This window comes from Falco rusticolus, chromosome 3 (assembly GCF_015220075.1).
Source record: "Falco rusticolus isolate bFalRus1 chromosome 3, bFalRus1.pri, whole genome shotgun sequence".
In the NCBI taxonomy this organism is placed as follows: domain Eukaryota; kingdom Metazoa; phylum Chordata; class Aves; order Falconiformes; family Falconidae; genus Falco; species Falco rusticolus.
This window is the reverse complement of record NC_051189.1, coordinates 16,301,514-16,321,422: the sequence shown is the minus strand read 5'-3', so window position 1 is coordinate 16,321,422 and position 19,909 is coordinate 16,301,514. Positions and strand designations below refer to the sequence as shown.

Genomic DNA, 19,909 nt, shown 5'->3' with positions numbered 1-19,909 from the left:
AATTGTTCATTTATAGACTTGATTTAGGAGCTTTGTTTTAAGGTGTAGGCTTACAGAGGAGCAGTAACTTCTGCAAAATGTTAAAGGGTGTTGCTTTCAAGTGTGTTTCCTTCTTTAACAAGCTTACAAATTTCCTGTCAGGTTGCTGCTTACTTAGCTCTGGAATTTGTTTTACTGTAACAAAGTGGAAAAATTAAATTTGCCTAAAACACAGCGCTTCCAGGCCTATCCACATTTTTAAGTAAGACCTTGATACTGTAGAGCCATGACTCCACTACTGCTGTTGCACTTTATCTTTACGTGCATGTTTCAGTGTTTGCTGAGCCAAGTTCTGTGTCGACAAGCGACCTGTTTTTCAAAGGCATGCCACGGAGACAAAGGTTGACACCCAAATCACTTCACAGCAGTCTGCAAGTCTGCCTCTCTCTTCAGAAGTTGTAAACGTGTCTAAGAAAAAAGTAACAGTTCTCCTATCTGTAAGTAATGGGTTTGGGTGAAATAGCTCAAATACCTGAAAAAAATCCTTGTTTAAAAGAGAGAAGGAAACTCTGGTTCTGGGCACCAGCCTGGAATACTTCAGGACCAGATTAGTATGCAGGAAGTAAAGAAATGAAAAGGCAAACCATGGCTTAAAAATGTCATTGCACAAACTTGCATGCATATTCTCTCAGGCCCTGCCTGGTGGTTCAGTAATGCAGCAGGCAACGATAATGATACAATTTCATAGCTCCACTAATGCCAGGGGATGCACAAAATGCTTGACAAACTGATGTTCTATATAAGCAATAGTCTGGGCCTTTCCTTCTCATCTGTAAGAGGAGCAGAAGAGATTACAGTACAAATATAGCAAATTCTATTTTATAAGCTCAGAAGCAAGTAGAAGCATAATATATTCTTTTCAATGAGCACATTAAAATTTGTGTTAATAAAGAAATTCAGACAACTTGACACTTAATTAGCAGACAAGCTAGAATTGTTCTATTTTGTTTGGGGCAGGGGGGGTGGGGGCGTGGAGCAGAGAGGTGTAATAGGAAACAGAAATAACCTAGTAGACACATAGGCCATTTGTGTGCATAAATCCCTAATTCAGAGGAGAATATGGACGTCTCTGATCTCATTATAAGGGAAAGAGAGAAAAATCCAGCCCTGGCAAACTTCATTTATGAACCTTGTTACTGAGCTCTAATTTCCCCTACTGTTGTCTTTGCTTTTTGCAGTTTGCTTATGATTTTATGAGTAGATGTGATCCTAGTTTATTAAGTGACACCAAGTTAGAATCATGTAAACATTTTTCTGAGTAAGGCGTCACCATGTCTGAGCAATGGGTTTTATTTGGGTGGAGAGCTGAGGCCTAGCAAACTAGGTGTTGTTCCTGGTTGAAGCCTCTCAACCATGTTCCTGGTTGGCTTTGAGAGGGCCTTGTTTGGGTGACTGGGTTCGTTCTAAGAGAAGTCTGTCCTTTTTCATAGATAGGGAACCCTGTCAGACCAGGTGTATCATTTGCCTGCCAAACATTAGGCTCACAAAATACTCTCCTACAACGAAAATGACCAAATTCAGTTAGCTTCTTGATTTGTATTAGAAAAATCTTAATTTTTAGTACAATGTAAAGTTGCATGTTACCAAGCCAAAAGTAGTGTTCACAAGCTTAATACATTGAGATATGTCAGCTGCTTAAAGAGAAGAACAAAAGATTATTTAATAGACCATCAAAAGCTTGCAGAAAACTTCCTTCCACCCCTTACCATCTTTGGAACAAAACAGTCCAAAAGCCCAAGACAGGACATCTTGTGCTTTCAAGACCTTGACGCAAGATGACACAGCTGCTTTGCAATGTTATCATCTGTTGTTTCCCTGTGGCATATTTCTGCAAGTACCTTCAAGAGGTGTTTATAATGTCAATGATAATTTCTTTTGAGAAAGAAAGAACTCTTAAAGTGTCCCTCATGGTCACATTAACTATAGTCTATTCCAGGAATATGAAGCAGCAGCTAACAAGCATCGCTATTCACACAGGAAGGATGCAGGAGTGGAGTGGTGGCACAGATCCCCATGCCCAGGGAATGGTATCTATGCAGAGGAACCTGCAAGACTGTGAGGCAGAGAGTGCCCAGTTCAGCAGTGAGCAAGGTAAGTGCTTGTGCTGGGTGGTGATTCCTCATCTAGCCCTCTCCCAAATGCAGAGCTGAAATCCCAGCAGAGCACACACACAATAGCAGCTCCACTCGTCAGGGTGGCTTAGCTTCATACCTCTAAAAATCAGGCTAAAAAGATGCATCATAGCAGTACCTGTGACAGTTCCAATGTCATGGATTATTCAAGGTCTATCAGATTGCAAAGGGACAGATGCTGTGGGCATCTGCAGCATTCACAAACTGTTCATCAATGTTACGAATTTATGTATCTCCTGCAGGTTCTGCCACCAATTGTATTCCCGGCTGGTTAAATGGGTCAGACAAGGAAGTACAGTCACTAAAGGAACTGCAGTTTCCTAGACTTCAGAAACTTAAGCTCCAGAGGAAATACCCTATATTGATTTAATGTGGTTCAAAAAGGTGGCAGGGTGAGGACTTTGAGCTTTATAGCAAAACCAGCTTGACTCAGAAGAGGGGCTGTGTGCTGTGGATTCAAGACTCTTATGGGTGAAAAAGCCCTAAAGAACAGCAAAGAAATATGCTTGGCCTCCATATAGAGGTTGTTAAAGGTGTATAGAATGAGACATTCTGATAATCTCTTTATTATTTGGAGAACCATTTTTTCCATAATGCTTTTATTCCAGCAACAATTCTACTGTTCCAATAGCTCTGTCAGAGCTACTGAGCTGAGAGTTAACCCTGCTGTTGCCTCAAGAGAAGGTGGAAGCTGCTGAGCTAAAGGAAGGCCTGTGGATAGACCTTTTCAAGCTGCAGAAACCACCAGCTCAGGAGAGAGGAACTGACTGAAAAAGGAGTCTAACTGAGACCTAATAATGATTCCCTGAGGAAAACTGGTGGTCAGAGCAATTAGCTATGAATCTAGGAAAAGCCATAATTGAAAGGAGAATGAGGGTTTATTTTAATTCCTTGGTGTCTAGGAGCACTTTGGATGGGAGCTGAAGGAATACTTTTCCTTTCTAAGCAGATTCTTGGAAAGATCAAACCCCAGGATATTGGGGCTACTTGGCGGCCAGGGCCACCTCCCAGCTCCAGATCTTCGTTCCTCATTATGGCACATTATGGGACGACTGGAACATTAAACGCATTATGTTCATTGTGGAGCTAGGATCTATAAATGTGACTGCGTGAGATATCTGGTTTCTAACACAGGCTGTGAAGGGATGTCCCTTTTTACCATGATCAGGGAGGAGATGATGGTCTCATCAGAGACTTCAAAAAACCTCAGCCTTTCAGTTAGGAAGAAGTCCGGTGCTCTCATGTACCAAATTTGTTATAAGGGGAATGCCATGCAATACTGCTCAGAGTAGTTATAAGGCATTAGCTGACATCTGATTTCAAAAAAGTCACTCATTTCTCTGCTGCAGTTCACCAATGATCAGCTACACACAATACGTCCCCGATTAACTGTCAATGGAAAGTCTTCTTTTGATTTCACTGGGCTTTAAATTTAGCTTGTGAGAGGCCAGACCAGTTAATAATGTGCTTTAAAATGAAATGAGATCATTAGTGACTATTTTCCTCCTTTGAAATCAGCAGAGGACTTTACTTAATTCTTTGTCCTTTAATCAAAGCAGTAAAGCGTTTCAGCAATCTGTAAAGCTGGCCATACAGAGCTACAAAACAGGGAAAATTCACCATAGTGTCATTTTTCTTTGCAACTCCTTTAGCTCAGTGAAAGATTTTTAAGCAAACCTGTCACAAAACACACTGCTGTACAATGATGTATAAATTGACCAATGCTCCTGTTAGGAATTCTTGCCATAAGTTTCACATCAGGGGTGAAGGGCAGAGCAGAACCGTGTTGAAAAGCACTGGCATTGCTGGTTAAAAAATCACTGCTCCTTTTTAAAACCCCATCTTGTGTCTTTACTACACTGTACCATGAGACATGTACAAGCTGTGTTATATTAAAATGTTTAATTAGAAATGTGAGTTATGCCTTGCATGGTAACAGGAAACCACCATAAAATATCAAATAATGTATACTCTTGATAGTCTCAGACTATCAGAGCAGTCATGCATAAGTTCAAATCGCTTTTCAGTGGGACATTGATTAAATTCTTTGATGAATCTAGGCCCATGCATTCAGCAGCTTCTTCCCCTCAGCATGGGTTTAGTTATGTGAAGCCCGAAATGGCCTTTGTCTGTTTAGACTTCGGAAGCACATTGAGCTGGAATTTAGCCTTGCACCTAGGGCTAGTCCTCTGCAATAATTTAACTCTGCTTGCTCTGGCTCTGAGCAAAGACAAGCAGGGCTACAAAGTTACTCACTACAAGCTGAGGAATCAGCTTTCCATGTAGCGTTACCTTCCCACCCTCCTTCCCACAGGAGCCCTGCAATGCAAGTTAAGCTTGTACCTTTGCCATTATCTTGCTCTAGTGGCTCGGTTCCAACACACGGCTGTGTACCGCCTCATTATTTATATCCTGCTAGCATCTTATTTAGTACCTCAGCTTCCATCACAAACGTATTGGGATAACTGCTTTTTCCTGGATAAGAGACTCATTATAATTACAGCTTCTCTGCAGGGGTCAGCACCTCCTCCCCATGAATATGATAAGGTGCTCCAAGTGCCACCTCACCTGCAAATGGTGTTTTTCCCTGCAGAGTCACTTCCCATGGGCTACAAGCTGCTATTGAATTTCTGAAGTAATATTTTAATTTAATAACTTAATTTAAGATTTAACGGCTTTCTTTCCTGTGCTTGTAGTATAATTAATTCATGTGATGGGAACTCATTAGACTTGGGAACCTGAGATGCATCTGGGCATGCAAGGTCTGTAAACATGTAAACCTGCGTTAAGGCCTATTGAAGATGGGAAAATGCAGAGCTGTGCATGGAAAAAGTAAGCTATTTTGTTCTTAGGGATAACCAGAAAATACTTTGTTAATAGTTGGGTATGTCTTTTAATCATATCTGTAGTTTGTAGTAGTAATAATAATGGTAAAACCAACAAAAGTCTGGTCCACTAGCATTTAAGGTGGCTAAGTCCCAGGCTTTCTGGGCTAGAAGATCTGGCCCAACGCCTACAAACATCATCTTGGATGTATGTGTGCATGTCCAGGAGCTGTGGGCACTTCTGCCTCTTGAAAACGTAGCTCCAGCAGATACTAGAGACCCTTTGAGCCTGACACTGAACACTCCACCATAGGACTTGGTCTCCTTGGCTTACTCAGAGCTGTGGTGCTGTGCATATCACATGGAAGAGATAAGGGCTGTCACTGTCATTGAAAACCCTTAATTGCTGGAATAGCTGAAGCCTTGGTGCCCCACTCCTCCAGAGAACACTGTAACTGCAAGACTGCCAGCTACTTGAAGGTGCAGGTTCCTTGTTCCCTGCTGGTAGTGCTCTTCTGCTTTGATAGGATAGGTCAAATACTCACTGATCCAGAGAATGGCTCTGACCCCAAGTGCTGGTTGGAGCATCTGCTCAAGTTCTGTGTTCAAGGCCATGCTCTGGATTAGGCAGAGCAGAGGTTTGAAACTGCTTTCTAGGGAAACACCTGAGCTGCCCACTTATCCACAAGTCTGGGTGCGGGTATCTCATATCTTCTGTTTGCAGTGAGGGCTGAAGAACCCAGCTCCAGGAGACAGGTTGTAGTGCAGAACACCATCGCTACGTGTGCACACCAGTCTTCCCCACAATTGTACGTTTCCTTCTTCTGCAAAGCTTTTTCATAGGTGTGTTGCTTTCTTGATGAGCTAAGGAACAAGAGCACAGAAAACACAAAGAGGAAAAAGCACAGCATCAAAGGTGTTTCTATAGAGTGACACCTTTGGGTCTCAAGGACATGTTCCTCACTGTCTACACGGTGCTGAGGTTCTCAGCAGAGCACCTTTTCCCCATTGGAAATGACCACCAGCTCTAGTGAAAGCTTTGTAAAGAAGAGTGCTGCCAGCTGCCTTCTATGAGAGCTGGACGAGTTGTGTATGGAGACCTGTTCTCCAAAGACATGATTTATATAAGCACTGCACACATTTCTCTGTGTGCTGTCAGGGTACCTTGATCCTTCCCTCTAGAGGCTCATCTTCCTCTGTACAATTTATGTGGTGAGCCAGGTACACTTGTGTACCTGTTTTGCTCAATTAAACATTTTCCAGGGATGTGAGTCATCGATTTCATGGTCCAGAACATCCTCATTTCATTTCCTCTGCCCTCTGGTGATTGACTTGATTAATACTGTGTAAACACCTTGAGACCTCATTGCACTAACTACTGTATCGAAAGAGCAGAGCTTGTCCCAAAGTGCTTGTTCTGAATAGGGCAAGATGGTAGGAGCTCAGGAGCGAGGAAAAATTAGAGTCCAGTCTTTCATATGATCCTCAGGTAACTTGGTTCTTAAAAGTCCCAGTTAATTTCTGCTGATTAAATTGACATGAGCAACAAATTCTGGTTCCAACACAGGGACTGACTACAGTCCTCAGTGACCCAGAGTGAGACGAGTCTCATTGAACATTTGACGTAAGTTTCCAACAAGCTCCAAAACCTTCCAACAAGCCCTGCCAGCTCTTCCTGATCAAAGGGTGTTTCCAGGTCGTCACTTCCCTCTAACTCCTGTTCAGAAGGGTTGAGCACCCTCTCAGCACATGTTAGGGAGAGGCCTACGTACCTGCTGCCCTGGCACAGAGCTAGTGGCATGGCCCACAGAGGCAGCAGTTTGCACAAACGGGGCCAGAAACTGCTGAGAACAACACAGGGAGCGGTGACATGCCACAGGGCATGGTCCCCACACCCACTGGAGCAACTCTCCCTGCAATATCAGGGCATCTCTCAGCCTGGGCTCCTCAGGGAATGTACAGGGTGTCCATGCCCAGGCAGTAGGGCTGGGGGGCGGCCTGGGGAAGGGGAGGGGGGGAGGGGAGCAGGGCTGCGGCCCACCCCCACAGGGCACAGCTTTGCCCCTCAGCCGAGCCGGGGGCGCCGGGGAGGGGGAAACAGGTTTGGGCAAGGGCCAGAGGCGGCCCAGGCAGAGGAGGAGGCAGCCGAGGGGGGAGCAGCAGCAGAGGCAGCCCCAGGCCGCAGCAGGAGGAGGGCAGGAGGTGCCGCAGGCCCGGAGCAGGGCTCCCCTGCAGCCCTGGCGAGCCCCCGCCGGGGCAGAGCCCCAGCCCGCAGCCCGGGGAGGGCCCCAGGCCGCAGCTGGGGGCTCTTTCCTGCAGGAGCTGCGGCCCTGGCGAGCCCCGGCGGGAGCAGGGGGTCCCTGAAGGGCAGCAGCCCGGGGCAGGGCCCGCGCTGGCGCAGGGAGATGGGGCAGGAGGCGGGAGCGGGGCTGAGGGGCTCACACGGGCTGGCACACGGGCTGGCACACCGGCACCAGCCCAAGCCCCACACTGCTCACTGCGCGGCAGGCAGTGAGGGGAAAGTTTTCTTAATTGTTGTCTGTCTTCCTCACCATTCAAATCTATTTTAATTGACAATAAATGTGATTCTCCCCAAGATGAGCCTGGTTTGCCCATGACAGTAGTTGGTAAGCAATCTCCCTGTCTTTATCTCAACCCACGAGCTTTGCCACCTTGTTTTCTCCTTCAGTAGGACTGAGAGAATGGCTGGGGGGGTCGGGCCCTTAGCCAGGTCACCACAGGGAGGATGCAGCTCTGCAGGTCTCAGGGTGCAGGGAGTTCCTGGGGCATTTTCCTGGGGCTAGGGGAGATGGGCTCCTTGTCTGCAGGTGTGTGCTGGGGAAGGACCCGTGTCACCAGGTAGAGGAACTGCTGCAGGAGGTCAGCAGACTGAACAGCATCAGAGGTGATGAAAAGGAGATTGACTGGACCCTCACTGGTACTTCGACACAAGGGGAGCCTGACCCTCCAGGTGTACTGAAGGAGCAGCAGGCGCAGTCTGGGCTTACTGGATTGGAAAATGGTGACTCCAGTGATGGTGAAGGCTGGAAACTTGTCACTCTTGGAACTGGGAGGAAGGCTGCTGCTTTTCCTGAGTACACGGAATAGGTTTAGTGCCCTGGTGGCAGATGAGTGGCTGGAAGCGCTGTGCAATGAAGCACCTCAGCCTGGAGCCATGTGGCAGCATCAGGAGGGAGCAGTGAGTAACAACAGAGGGGGACTCCCTGCTGCTGGGGACACAGGCTCCCATCTGCCAACCTCACCTGCTGTCTGGCAAGGTTTGCTGCTCACTAGGGGTTCAGATCTGGGACACAAAGAGGCTCCCAGGCCTCATCCATCCCTCAGACTATTAACCCCTGCTGCTTTTCAACATGGGCACCAGTGACACTGCTGGGGAGGTCTGGAGCATAGCACAAATGACACATAACTGGTGACCAAGAGCATGGGAGCCCACGTGTTTTTTCTCCTTGATCCTGCTGGTTGGAGGAAAAGGCTTGAGATGGACTGAACAGATCCTGCTGGTCAATGACTGGCTGTGCAGCTGGTGTCGGCAAAAGGGATATTTGGTTTCTATGACTGTGGGACCCTCTCTGAGGGTCAAGGACTTCTTGATGGGAAAGATGGGATCCACCAGACCAAGTGGGGAAGAAATCTTTGCCAGCAGGTGGTCAGCCTGGTGGAGGAGTGCTTTAACCCAGCAATGATGAGGCAGGGAGATGAAGACCCACAGTGAAGTGGCAAACTAAGTGGCTAAGCAAAGGGTGCAGACTGATGTGGATGAGAGAGGCCTTAAGAACAGCAGAAGCAGGCTGAAGGGCGCCCACCCAACACATACGTAGAGGAATACAGAAGTGCCAATGGGATAGCTCTGTAGGGGAAGCTCTTTGGGAAATCAGCATGCTAGGGGCCTCTCTGCAGTGCTTCTACATTAATGCACGCAGCATGTAGACTACAGGAATTGCAGGTTTGCATGCAGTTGCAGGGCTACAATCTCACCAGGATCACAGAGGTTAGAGGGATAACTCACATAACTGGAAGGCTGCCATGGATGGATACAGGCTCTGTAGGAAGTATAGACTGGGGTGATGAGGAGGTGAACTTGTCATTTACATAAAAGCAGCAGGAATACACAGAGCTCTGCCTGGGAATGGGTGATAAGCCTCCTGAGAGCTCATGTGTCAGGGTTAGCAGGGAGACCAATGTGGGCAGTGTTATGGTGGGTGGCTGCTACATACTGTCTGACTGGAAAAAAGTAGATGAGACCTTCTTCAGTGGAAAAGTGGAAGAAGCCTCATGACTGGGGGCCCTGCTCCTCATGGGGGCCCTGAACCACCCCAGTACTTGTTGGAGGGGCAACACACCAGGGCACAAGCAATCCAGGAGGTTTATGGAGCACGTTGATGACAACTTCCTGACACAGGATCAAGGAGCCAATGAGTGGAGATGCTCTTTGGAGCACACTTACAAGGAAGAACTGTTGGGAATGGGAAGGTTGGGGCAGCCTTAGCTGCATTTACCATAAGGTAGTGTGGTTCATGATTTTCAGCGGCAAAAACAGGCAAATAGTAGGGTCATAACCTGGACTTCAGGAGAGCGGACTTTGGCCTGCTCAGGGACCTGCTTTGCAGAATTCCATGGATGCAATCCTGCAGAAGAGGTCTGTAACACCTGTTGATATTCATCAAAAACCTCCTCCAAGCTCTAGAGTGGTCTATCCCTACATGCGAGAAGTCAAGCAAAGGGGCCATGGATGATCAAGGAGTTCTTGACAAAATTCAAACATTAAAAAGAAAGCATGCAAAAGGTGGAAGGTTGCTTTGAGAGATCATTTCTCTCCATCATCGGAGTTACTAAAAATCCAGCCGGACACAGCCCTGAGCAACCTGCTACAATTGCACATGCTTTGAGCAAAGGGGTAGATTAGATGATCTCCAGAGGTTCCTCACACCTTTAAGGAATTTCCGTGATTCTGTGAGTCTGCTGTTCGCCCACACCCCACCCCCACTCCCGCCCCTAGTGCCTGGGCACCTTACTTTTGGCTAACATGAACTCCCTCCTGCCACAGTGCACAGCTCTTAGGAAGAAAGTACAAGGCAACCACTCTTGCAAATTAAAATTTAGGCTGCCTCCCTTTACAAAGGCAAAGGGGGGTTAAGTGGTGGGCAGCCTTCCTTCACGCAGGATCCTAGAGATGTGAGCATAGTTTCGCATGGAGGAAGACTGAAAATTGATTTCTTCTTCTGCCTAGGGATCACAGGGATTCAACTTTCCTATCACTTCCAGACTTTTGTCAGGTGAGGACTTTCAGGAGTGCTCTGCTGGAAGTGAACCACAGTGCAGAAAATAGGGAACTGAAGAGAAAACCTCTTTGCAGAAGTCCAGTCACTCAGAGCAGCCAGCCAGGAGTGCAGAGACCTCATCACAGCCCATGTCCCTGTAAATGCATTTTACATTAACCTATTTCTAGCTCAGGTGTGTTCTGAAATAAAAAGACCGTGCAAATGCCCTTTTTAAGAAGCTCCTCGTTGGTATCTGAGGTCACACATGTTCTAGGAACAGCCACTAGGATGTGAGGCGGGATCCTGCTTGCTGGATCTCCCTCCCTGTGGGTACAGGCTGGGAGAGAAGTCACAAGCTGCTTTATGTGCTTGAAGAAACTTCCCAGTGAGAAAAAGGCCCAGAACCTCAACATTCTGGATATGCTATGGTAAATAAATAAATAATAATAATAATCAAGCTTCAGAGTTTAGCAGCCTCCAGTGCTGGGTGGCAGCTGATCAGGGATGTTCAGATATTGATTCAGTCACCCAACTCACATTTTTACTTCTTCATGTTCTTTTTCAGATCGAGTATCAGACACCTGAAAATTCAGGCACTCTTGCAGTCACATTGAGCACAGCTGGGTGCCTCATACAGCTTGTTCAAAGTCACCTAAGTCCATGCCAGAGCTAGAAATCAAATGTTATGGTGGAATCCCACCTGCGGCCCTGAGTCTTAAAAGCTGCTGTCTCTGTTAGAAGATTTTTTCTCACTGTCACACCCGTGAGAAAGCTGTCAAGGATAGCTGCAACCCACGGATGAGCTAAGATCTCCACCAGTACTTTCAGCAGAAGACATATCTTGTTACAGCTAAATTTCCTCAGGACAGTTTCACTCAAAGTTTTCTTGCTTGAGCTGACTCGGTGCTTTTGCATGAGATTTAAATCACTCTTTCTGGTCAGGATGTCAGGGAGAAGCAGAGATTGTTGTATTGCTGTTTTTGTCATTGTGGATGTGCACACAATGGACGGCTTTGGTGAATTAAGAACTGTTACCCTATGGATATAAGGACCCTCATCACCTTCACTAAGAAATGTCCCTGCATCTGGTGCGGGTAGAACATAGATCCCACTCCATCCCTGCACCTTTCATGAGTCAAAACATCACACAAGCTGAACAGTTGTACAGATTTTCTATAAACTCCCCATGAGTTCTGATGTTATCTCATGTCTCTCTCTTGCAGACACTACATCTGTTCCTTTAGCAGTTGCTGGCAGACAAGACAAGCCCGGGTGCCAACTAATACTATATGATCTTCTGCTGAATCCATTTTCCACTTTTAAAACTAAATTACGGACCAGATCCTCATCAGATTTAATACAGCTAATGCCTATTAAGCAGCTGAGGGTCTGGCCTTGTACAGGGATTATTCCTCCTCACTCTTTGGAGCAAGAACACAACTGAAGAGTTAGGTTTCGATCTGACCTGTGAAGTCAGTGAAAACATTGCTTTGTGTCTGATGCATCCATCATGAGAAATCATTAGTTTTCCAAAAAGCTACAGGAAAACGCACCACCCACCCCCCCAAAAAAAAAAAAACCACCCAAAAACCAACAAAACAAAGGAAAGAAAGGTTGTAAAAGATACTATAAATCTTTTATTTCTTTTTAGTTACTATGCAATGCCCTTCATTTTGAAGGAAATGGTACAATCAATGATCTGTACTTCTTTCTCAGGAAAAGAAGATATTTGCACTAACAATTCAACATTTACTGACAAAAGACAGCTTACAGAAAATGGTCATGATGGAAAAAAAATCATATTTTGTGATTACACCTGTTATTGTGGATGATTCCATGAAGTGTTACAAAGTCAGGAATTTCAAGTGTGCATTTAAAGAAAGCTTCTAATTCAATATTAATGCAAAAGAACCATCTAAACCACCAGTGTTTGAAGTCACCTGATTTCTTTCTATCCACAGTTTAAAAAGAAAGTCTAATGTGAAAGTCTAAGCCCATTATACAATACACCTGGCCTTATCACTGCACATTGATTATAAGAGTAGTCAACACATACTCAATGAAAAGTAGATTCCTTACGAATAGAAACTGCTGTTGGAAACAATGTATTCCCTACCTCTACTTAGTTACTAGTCTCTGACCCATTATATAAAATTAAAATTTTGCTTTCAAGAAAATATTTGTTCCTACATGGCTGTTAGAATTATGGTTGGTGCTGTTAATTGTCAGAAAAGCACAGGTGAGAAACCACTCGACAACACACTTCACGCACCCAAGGACAGACCTTTGGTAAAGCTTAACCAAAGGAAAAGAGAAAAAGAAAACCACCATTACATTCAAAATCTGAAATATATTCATCACCTAATATTACCTACTTTAGTACTGAGTGTGGAATATGGAATTTAAATGACAAAACTTAAGAAGTTTGCTTAAGGTTTCATTTATACAAAACAGTTGAAAGTTTACTTCCATAGTCTAGGATCCTTCAGTCTGAAGAATATAGTTTTCCAAGTAATAAAATATATTTTTTCAATTAGCTTTGGGGTATCTTCCTTGCCTACCCTAGAGCTGCCTACTACACTGGCCAAGTGAGCTCTAGAGAGCTGCTGTAATCAATACTTTGCATTCATGCAGAATCAGGGATAACTTGAAATCGTCTTGAGTTTATGTCCTTGTTCACTGCCATGGAAGGCAAATGTCTAAATTGTATTTTTAAAATTACTTAATCAAGGACTAATTGTCAATTTCACTATAAAGCCTTTTCCAAGACATTGTTTGCATCAAACACACCAATACTCTGGGGAAATAAGAGCGCTTATCTACATTTCCTAGCTGGAGCTACATCTGCACATCTGGGGCTCAGTCTCGCCAGCCTTAACACGTGCATAATGATATTCACAGCAGTCATCCTATCAGTAGTGGTAGGTATGCCCAAATGAGTAAATTCATATAGATGATAAAGTGTTTGCACAATCAAAGGGCTTTTAAAACAAATTGTATTAACCTTAGATGTTAAAAATGCAAGGGGAAGTTCAAGCATGACAAGACAAAGATACCAGCCTGCAGCACGGTCATCAGCTTAGTTTACAGCTGCTGCATAATACACCTCTCACTGAATCAGTGCAGCTCCTGGATTTCCAGGGGGAAACTGAGGCCAAAGTTTGGGCTGGATTCCACATCCCTGTTTGGACAAGAGGCCCTTTGAGAAACAGCTTTCACAGCACTACTTGTTCTCCCCCAGCGATTATGCAACCTCACCAGGCTCCCACCAGAGACCTCAGATTGAAATTCCAGGCTCTTATTCACAAAGAAATGTAAATACACACTTAACTTCCAGCACGTGAATAGTCTTACTGATTTTCAAGTGGCTCAAGGTAGGGTCTACTCACAACTTCAAACTTCAGTATAGGCTTAGGACCTTTGCTGAACCAGAAGTTCTGCAGAAGGATCACACATGAATTTTTATATGTTAAAGATGCAGCTGCGAAGAACACTTTTATCTATTCTTACTCTCTCTCTTTTGTGATCTACACAAAAGTCTTGAAGTAGATGCACAAAGAAGTCTGTTTTCCTGGGAGATCTTTTTCTTTAAAATTAAGCTCTAGAAATCCCAGCCTAGTCTGCAGACAGTAACTGAGTAAAGTAAAGCAAAGACAAGAAACTAAGTCTTCGTGATGTGCTTCTACAGCAACTCCTGTTCTCACATCCAGCTCATTACAGGTCATGGCTTTAAAACTAGACTGCTTAGAAATATTTGCAGTGGTGTTTAGTAGCACCTATTAAATAACACTGCCTAATCAACAGGCAGGGAAAAAGGACCTGCATGTTAAAGATTCACAGCTGCATCTTTATCTGCTGGAACAAGAAATCCCTGCATAGAGGCAGCCCTCCTCCAGACCAAATACAAAAATTCCAGGCTTCCCGCCCACCCCCCCCCTTCTACTTTTACACATAAGGGAATGCCAGGAGACTGAATAAAACCCCAAACATAGCTTGCAGAGAGATTTCAAGATTCCAAATATTTATGTTTTAAATTCTGAACACCTGTATCCCAGGTGTCAGAGAGGCATATACATTTTCTAACACAGCATAACACATGCCAGGCTCTGCCTTGCTGTGAGGCAAGCTCCCTACCTTCACTCTCGCTCCCAGCAAGGCAGGGCAAGCTCTCAGATTCTCTGCTAAGGCCCTCTGCCTGTGTGGGAATTTATCCCAAAAGGCATGACCAGTACAGGGAAGCACAAAGATCGGCACAAGACACGACTTCAGTTGGTCAAAGCGGCTTTGCTCTCCATTCCCAAGCAGATTTGGTCCTTTTTATTTAACAAAAAAACGTGGAAAAGAACAGAAAACAAAGCCCAGACCAGGCAGGGTATCTCAGAAGGAGAGAAATGGCTAAGTGTCATAGTTCTGATGTTTCAGACACAAGGGAAAAATATTTTCACAACTAGTTTACTGTTTAGTACCCTGTGGGTACATAATATTTGACATTTATAGCAGTTTCTATACTTTACGACCTAGAATATACTTTAGATCACTAATGAAAAATAAACCCATTTAGAGGACTGGAAAATAATGTGCATAACAACTTACTTTCAAAAGCGAAGTTATGAAGTGATTAACTTTTTTTAACTTTCAAAAATATCTGTAAGAAAATATTATTTTACATACCTATATTACACAGTGAAATAAACTTTGCTATGTACAAGGTTTCAGTATGAAAGAAACCACAGCCAGACATTTACTCATGGTCTAGATAATCTCAGTTGTCTCGTATCAGCTAGTACAACAGAGAGACTCTCCTTCACTCTTTTTTGGACTATTTCAGTGATAATTTCAGCTTTTAGGTGTTACTAGTAGTTGTATAAAACATGTGTGCAGACATTCACATATTAACCCTATTACAGTTAGGTATGGGTAGTTATGCTATCAAAGCAAGGTTGCACATCTTGACAACCACAGTAACTTGAGTATAACCCAATTGCATATTGAGGGGAAAAAAAAAACCAACACCATAAACCCCCACATAGTGCAGACACCTGAGCTATAGCATTCTAAGGGAGCTTGGTATTAAAACTCTCCATTGCATCTGGGTATTTCACAGCTCAAAATGAGAGCATGGGAGTCATTAAGCAAACAGTATATGGTGTATTTGCATAACTATAAAAATTATTTTCCCTCCTGAAGTGAGGATGAAGTAGTCTTTCACAGCTTTTTTCCTAGCTTGCATATTTTAGGCAGAAAACGCACCACCACAACCTATTTGGATCCCATTGGCAACGTCGCTTTGTGTAGTTATAACTAATCAAAAGCTGGTACCTAGCTATTCTTAAAAGACAAACTTTGCTCCCATCTCGGGGGGTCTCGGGGGTGGAAAGGACGTGGAGTACTTTGCTATTTGTGGTGTAACTGTAAACAGCTGCCGGGAAGACTGCATTAACTACGGTTCAAGTTTACACCACACTGTTAGTTTCCATTATTTAAATGAACTCGAGCTTATCTTCAAGTTCATCTCATCACTATTGTCCTTCAAGAGGAAGGAATTTTGCATTAGAAGTGTCTGCTCACACACTTCAGATCCCAGGACAAAGATCTGACAGTGCTGCCTGTGTGGGAGACCAGTTCAACAGCTGAAAACAAGTTCAGGGAATATTCAAGGCAGGCAGCACCGCACTCCCCCTCCCCTCCTGTTTAATGAGGGAATTGCACAACTTTGGAGGCATGTCCTCTCCTTTTCTCTAATGCTATAGCTCAGCTGCATACCATAAAAATCAGCAAAAAAGGAGACATGAAATCCCTAATGAAGAGGAAATTGCTTTGCGGTAAGGAAGGAAAAAAAAAAAAAAAACACCCAGAACCCCCAGCCTGCAATGCCTTCCAGCCTCAGCTCCTTCCCATCCCTTCCCAGTCACAGCTGTGTTTACTGTGGTGCAGAACCTGTGGCAGGCTCGTGCTAGGAGCGCCCAGCCAAGAGGCCACCCTCTCAAGGGACAGCTTACTCAAGAGATACTCTTGCACAAGAGCAACCTCCTTCCAAACTGCCTCACTGTGTATCACAGACTTAACCAGGAGCTCTGCCATTTGCTTTAAGAGAAGCCCGGCAGCCTGTAATGAGCACTGGCGCAGCTCAGTATCTGCCTGTAAGAGGCCCAGCATACACCAGTGTGCAGACTCCTTAATCAGGGTTGCAAACTTCCTCCTTCTCTGGGACCTGTCAGCAATAGAAACATCTTGTATCCTCAGAACCACACACCAACAGCAAAGGACGAAGTCCCCCAGCCCACATGCAAGTTCCTATCAATTAAGGTGGCACCAGGCACATCAACCCCATTTTATTGAAATTAGTGGAGATTTCCCCCTTACACCTTCTTGTGGGGCTGGCTACCAACCCACAAAGCCTTGCACCAGGCAAGCAAGCAGCTTGTTGCAATACCAACAGGAGCCACAACTGAAGAGAAACAGGGGCAGAGAAGGGAAAACAGTTATCTTCATGCTTCTGAGCTACCAACTAGTCATGAACTCAGAGCTACATGGTCACGTCCTGAAAGTTGTTGGCTCTTTCTTAATAGTATTAAATACTCTTAACTTCTGTGATAAATAGATGTCAAAGGCATTTAGCATCTTGTAGGGTCAGGCCTACTAGCAGATGGTTGAGGGAAAGGCTATGCAGTGAGGCAGGGAAAGAAGTGGAGAGGGGTAGAATTGCCCTGAGTTTTATCCTCTACAAATAAGTCAGGGGTTTTACCATCGAGCACTGAAGGAGTTAAGCACTAAAGCGCAGACACTTAATCAGCTTTCCCCCCCTTCCTTTCACATGTGATGGGAATGAAGCTGCACCGAAGTGGCCCAAAGGGCTTATAACAGCTCAATTTCGCAGCCTTCAGCTTTAATCCCCATCACCCAGGCTAAGCAGCATGGTGGTGCTGAGGCCACTACTCCACAACAGTCTGAGCACCTGGATGATGATGATGATGGTCTTCCTCCTCCTCTTCCTCCTCCTCTGCAGCCTGCAGGTGGCTGGAGAGCTCCTGGATCACAGCAGCCCTACCAATCTGGTCATTTCTCCTCTTCTCCATAATCAGATCCTCCAGGCTCTGAAACTCCAGCGTGTGGCTGCGCTTGTCACCCAGCCGGATCTGCAATCGGTAGGGCTGCTTGCCTATGCGCAGCTCCCCGCCGATTTTAAACTCCCTCTTGCCATACCGGCACCAGGCAGCGAAACACTCAGAGTTTCTCCAGCTCAAGTCCCGGTCCTTGCAACCCACCTGCTCCAGGGCATTGCGCACCACCACGGCTGGGCTGAGGGGTTTGTAGCGGTACAGCTGGTTGGCAATGCGGCCCCGTCTGCCCTGGCTGGCATCGGTGAGGAAGCTGTTCACCACCTCCAGCCTATGTAGGTGCACAACTTGAAAATCCCCGACATAGACCACCCAGTGTGGATACTGGGCCTGGCACACAAACTCCACCAGGTCACCTGGTTTGCACCTATTCAGCAGATTCTCTGGGGTGTAGGTGCTCAGATGCCCCCCACCTCCTTCATCACCCTCCTCTGGCAGTCCATCCTCCTCAGAAAAGCTCTTCTGGTAAATACACTCATCCCGGTAATAGACCGAGCACTCCACCTCGTGCAGCTGGGGATCGTAGGGCTGCAGGGCTGGGTGCTCACCCCCCAGGTCATGCACCGAATCCTGCTGCTGCTCCAGCTCATCATCATCATTCGAAAAGATGTAGGAGACCCCGATCCTGGGCCCTTCATCTCTGTCCATACCTGTCGGGTCGGCCGTGGGAACTTCCTTGTAGTTCAGATGGGTCAGCTTCTCCACCTGGTTCCCCATGCCCGCTGCAACGACAGACACACGCACCGCGGGGCCGTGAAGGCAGGCAGGGGGTGAGCGGCTGCCGGGCTGGCACCGCACGGCCCCCCCTCCACCCGCACCCCACCTCTCCCCGCTGCAACACAGCCCCTGGAGAGCCCCCCGGGGCTGCAGGCACCCCTGGGGGAGGGGCAGCGGCGGCCGCAGCGGGGTGCGGACCACCCTACCTGCACGGAGGGAGGCGAGGCGGCACCACCACCTGTTGGGCGGCAGCGAGGAGGAGGAGGAGGAGGAAGGCGCAGGAGCCGCCGGAGAGCGGGCAGGCACCGAGCCACCTGTTAGAGGGGGGGCTGCAAACGCCGGGGGAGGGCCGGAGGTCCGAGTCGGGAACGACCGAGTTGCGCGACCCGAGATCCAAAGCGGGCGCGCACCTGGGCGCCGCCACGCCGAGCCGTGCCGGGCCGTGCCGCCGGCCGGGTGCGCCCCCACCCCCGCCCGCACCCTCCCCCGACACCGGGCGGCTGCAAACTTACCCGGCGGGGCCGGCTGCGCGGCGCCGGGAGCGGCTCTAGGGCGAGCGGGGGGCGGCGCGGCTGCCGGGGGTGGGCGCGCAGCGCGGCTGGATCATGGCCCCGGCCCCGCGCGGCTCCGCGCTCCCCGCGCAGCAGCAGCGCCCGTGCGCCGCGCTGCCGGCACCGGGGCTGTGCAGAAGCGCCGGAGAGGCACGGCCGAGGGGAGGGAGGCTGGATCCGGCTGCGGACGCCCCGGCGAGGGCTCAGCCCCCAGCATTTAAAGAGGCAGCTCTTCTTTTTTTTTCCCCCCTGCACCCCCACCCCCCCTTCTCCTCCACCCCTCCCTTACCTCCTCCCCGCACCTTTTTCCCTCTCCTCTCTCCTACATGCCAAGCGCTTTGCTCCCCGCCGAGGCTGATTTGCCGGCGGAGGTCGGGCGGCGGGGCTCTCGGCGCCGCGGCTGCAACGCTCTTCGCGGCGCCTGGCAGCGGGAGCGGGTGTGCAACACGCTCACGCACAAACTCGCTCACACGCGGCCCCTTTAAGGGAACGGTGGCTTAAGACAGCCCAACCCGGCGGTTTGGTCAGGGGGGAGCCGCTGGGAGACGGAGTTTGACCGGGATAGCACCGAGAGACGGTGCAAAGCCCCGGTGCGGGCCCGTGGGAATCACCCTGCTGCAGCCCCGGGGCGCGGAGGAGGTCGCAGCTGCCCACGGGCAAGCGCTCCCCGGGCAAGCGCTCTCCGCGCAGCCCCTCTCCGCGCAGCCCCCGCGGGGGCGCCGGGAGGTGCCTCCCCGGGGCCGCCAACAATAACAGGGAAGTTGTAAAGCGAACAAAATCAAAGAGCCCGGCTCTCGAGCCCGGCTCTCCCGGGTTGACTTAGTGCCTTCGATTCCTCCATGAGCGGAGCGTGTAATTACTTTTATTAATTTCTTTTCTTTCCTACTCCAAGAGATCGTTCTCTTTTTCAATATAGAAGATTATGATTCTTTCCCCCTGGAAAGGCATTATCAGAACTGGTGGGAATATTTTTCTTTCTGTGTTTTGGAGAATGCAAACCAATATTTTGCTTTTCCATTAATGTCTAGTTAGTCTGCTAGGTGGGTTTATTATTCGTCCTATTTTAACATGCACTGGTAAGTTCATGCTGTTAGAATAGACTAGAGAGATAATTTATGGGAGCTAGGAGTAATGTCTTTAATTTTGTCTCATATATTCATTCCCATTGTCTGTTGTCTCGTAATTTATAAACCCAACTGCACGCTGCTGCTTTGAGGATTCACTTAACAGCAGCAACTGAAGGAACAA

The 19,909-nt window shown here is 47.2% G+C and overlaps 1 protein-coding gene and 1 long non-coding RNA gene across 4 annotated transcripts; one reads left to right on the top strand and one right to left on the bottom strand.

Moving 5' to 3' along the window:
- The first annotated feature begins 319 nt into the window (after positions 1-319).
- LOC119144017 lies at positions 320-11,796 on the top strand. Its single transcript, XR_005102927.1, has 3 exons — positions 320-476; positions 2,017-2,130; positions 11,499-11,796. It is a non-coding gene; the product is annotated as an uncharacterized LOC119144017 (long non-coding RNA).
- A 96-nt stretch (positions 11,797-11,892) lies between these two features.
- On the bottom strand, positions 11,893-19,053 carry LRATD2 (LRAT domain containing 2). 3 transcript variants are annotated; one of them, XM_037379544.1, is made up of 2 exons: positions 18,951-19,053; positions 11,893-18,115 (listed from the first exon to the last, which is right to left on the bottom strand). In XM_037379544.1, the coding sequence occupies exon 2, from the start codon at positions 18,108-18,110 to the stop codon at positions 17,208-17,210; it is 903 nt and encodes a 300-aa protein (XP_037235441.1). In that variant the 5' UTR covers positions 18,111-18,115; positions 18,951-19,053; the 3' UTR covers positions 11,893-17,207. The 3 variants fall into 3 exon arrangements, with proteins under 3 accessions (XP_037235441.1, XP_037235440.1, XP_037235442.1); XM_037379543.1 differs by lacking the exon at positions 18,951-19,053 and adding an exon at positions 18,623-18,865; XM_037379545.1 differs by lacking the exon at positions 18,951-19,053 and adding an exon at positions 18,317-18,578.
- Between the last annotated feature and the right edge of the window lie 856 nt (positions 19,054-19,909).

What these genes read in the sequence shown, in the direction of transcription:
- LRATD2 (XM_037379544.1), bottom strand. Translation starts at nt 18,110, where the DNA reads ATGGGGAACCAGGTGGAGAAGCTGACCCATCTGAACTACAAGGAAGTT.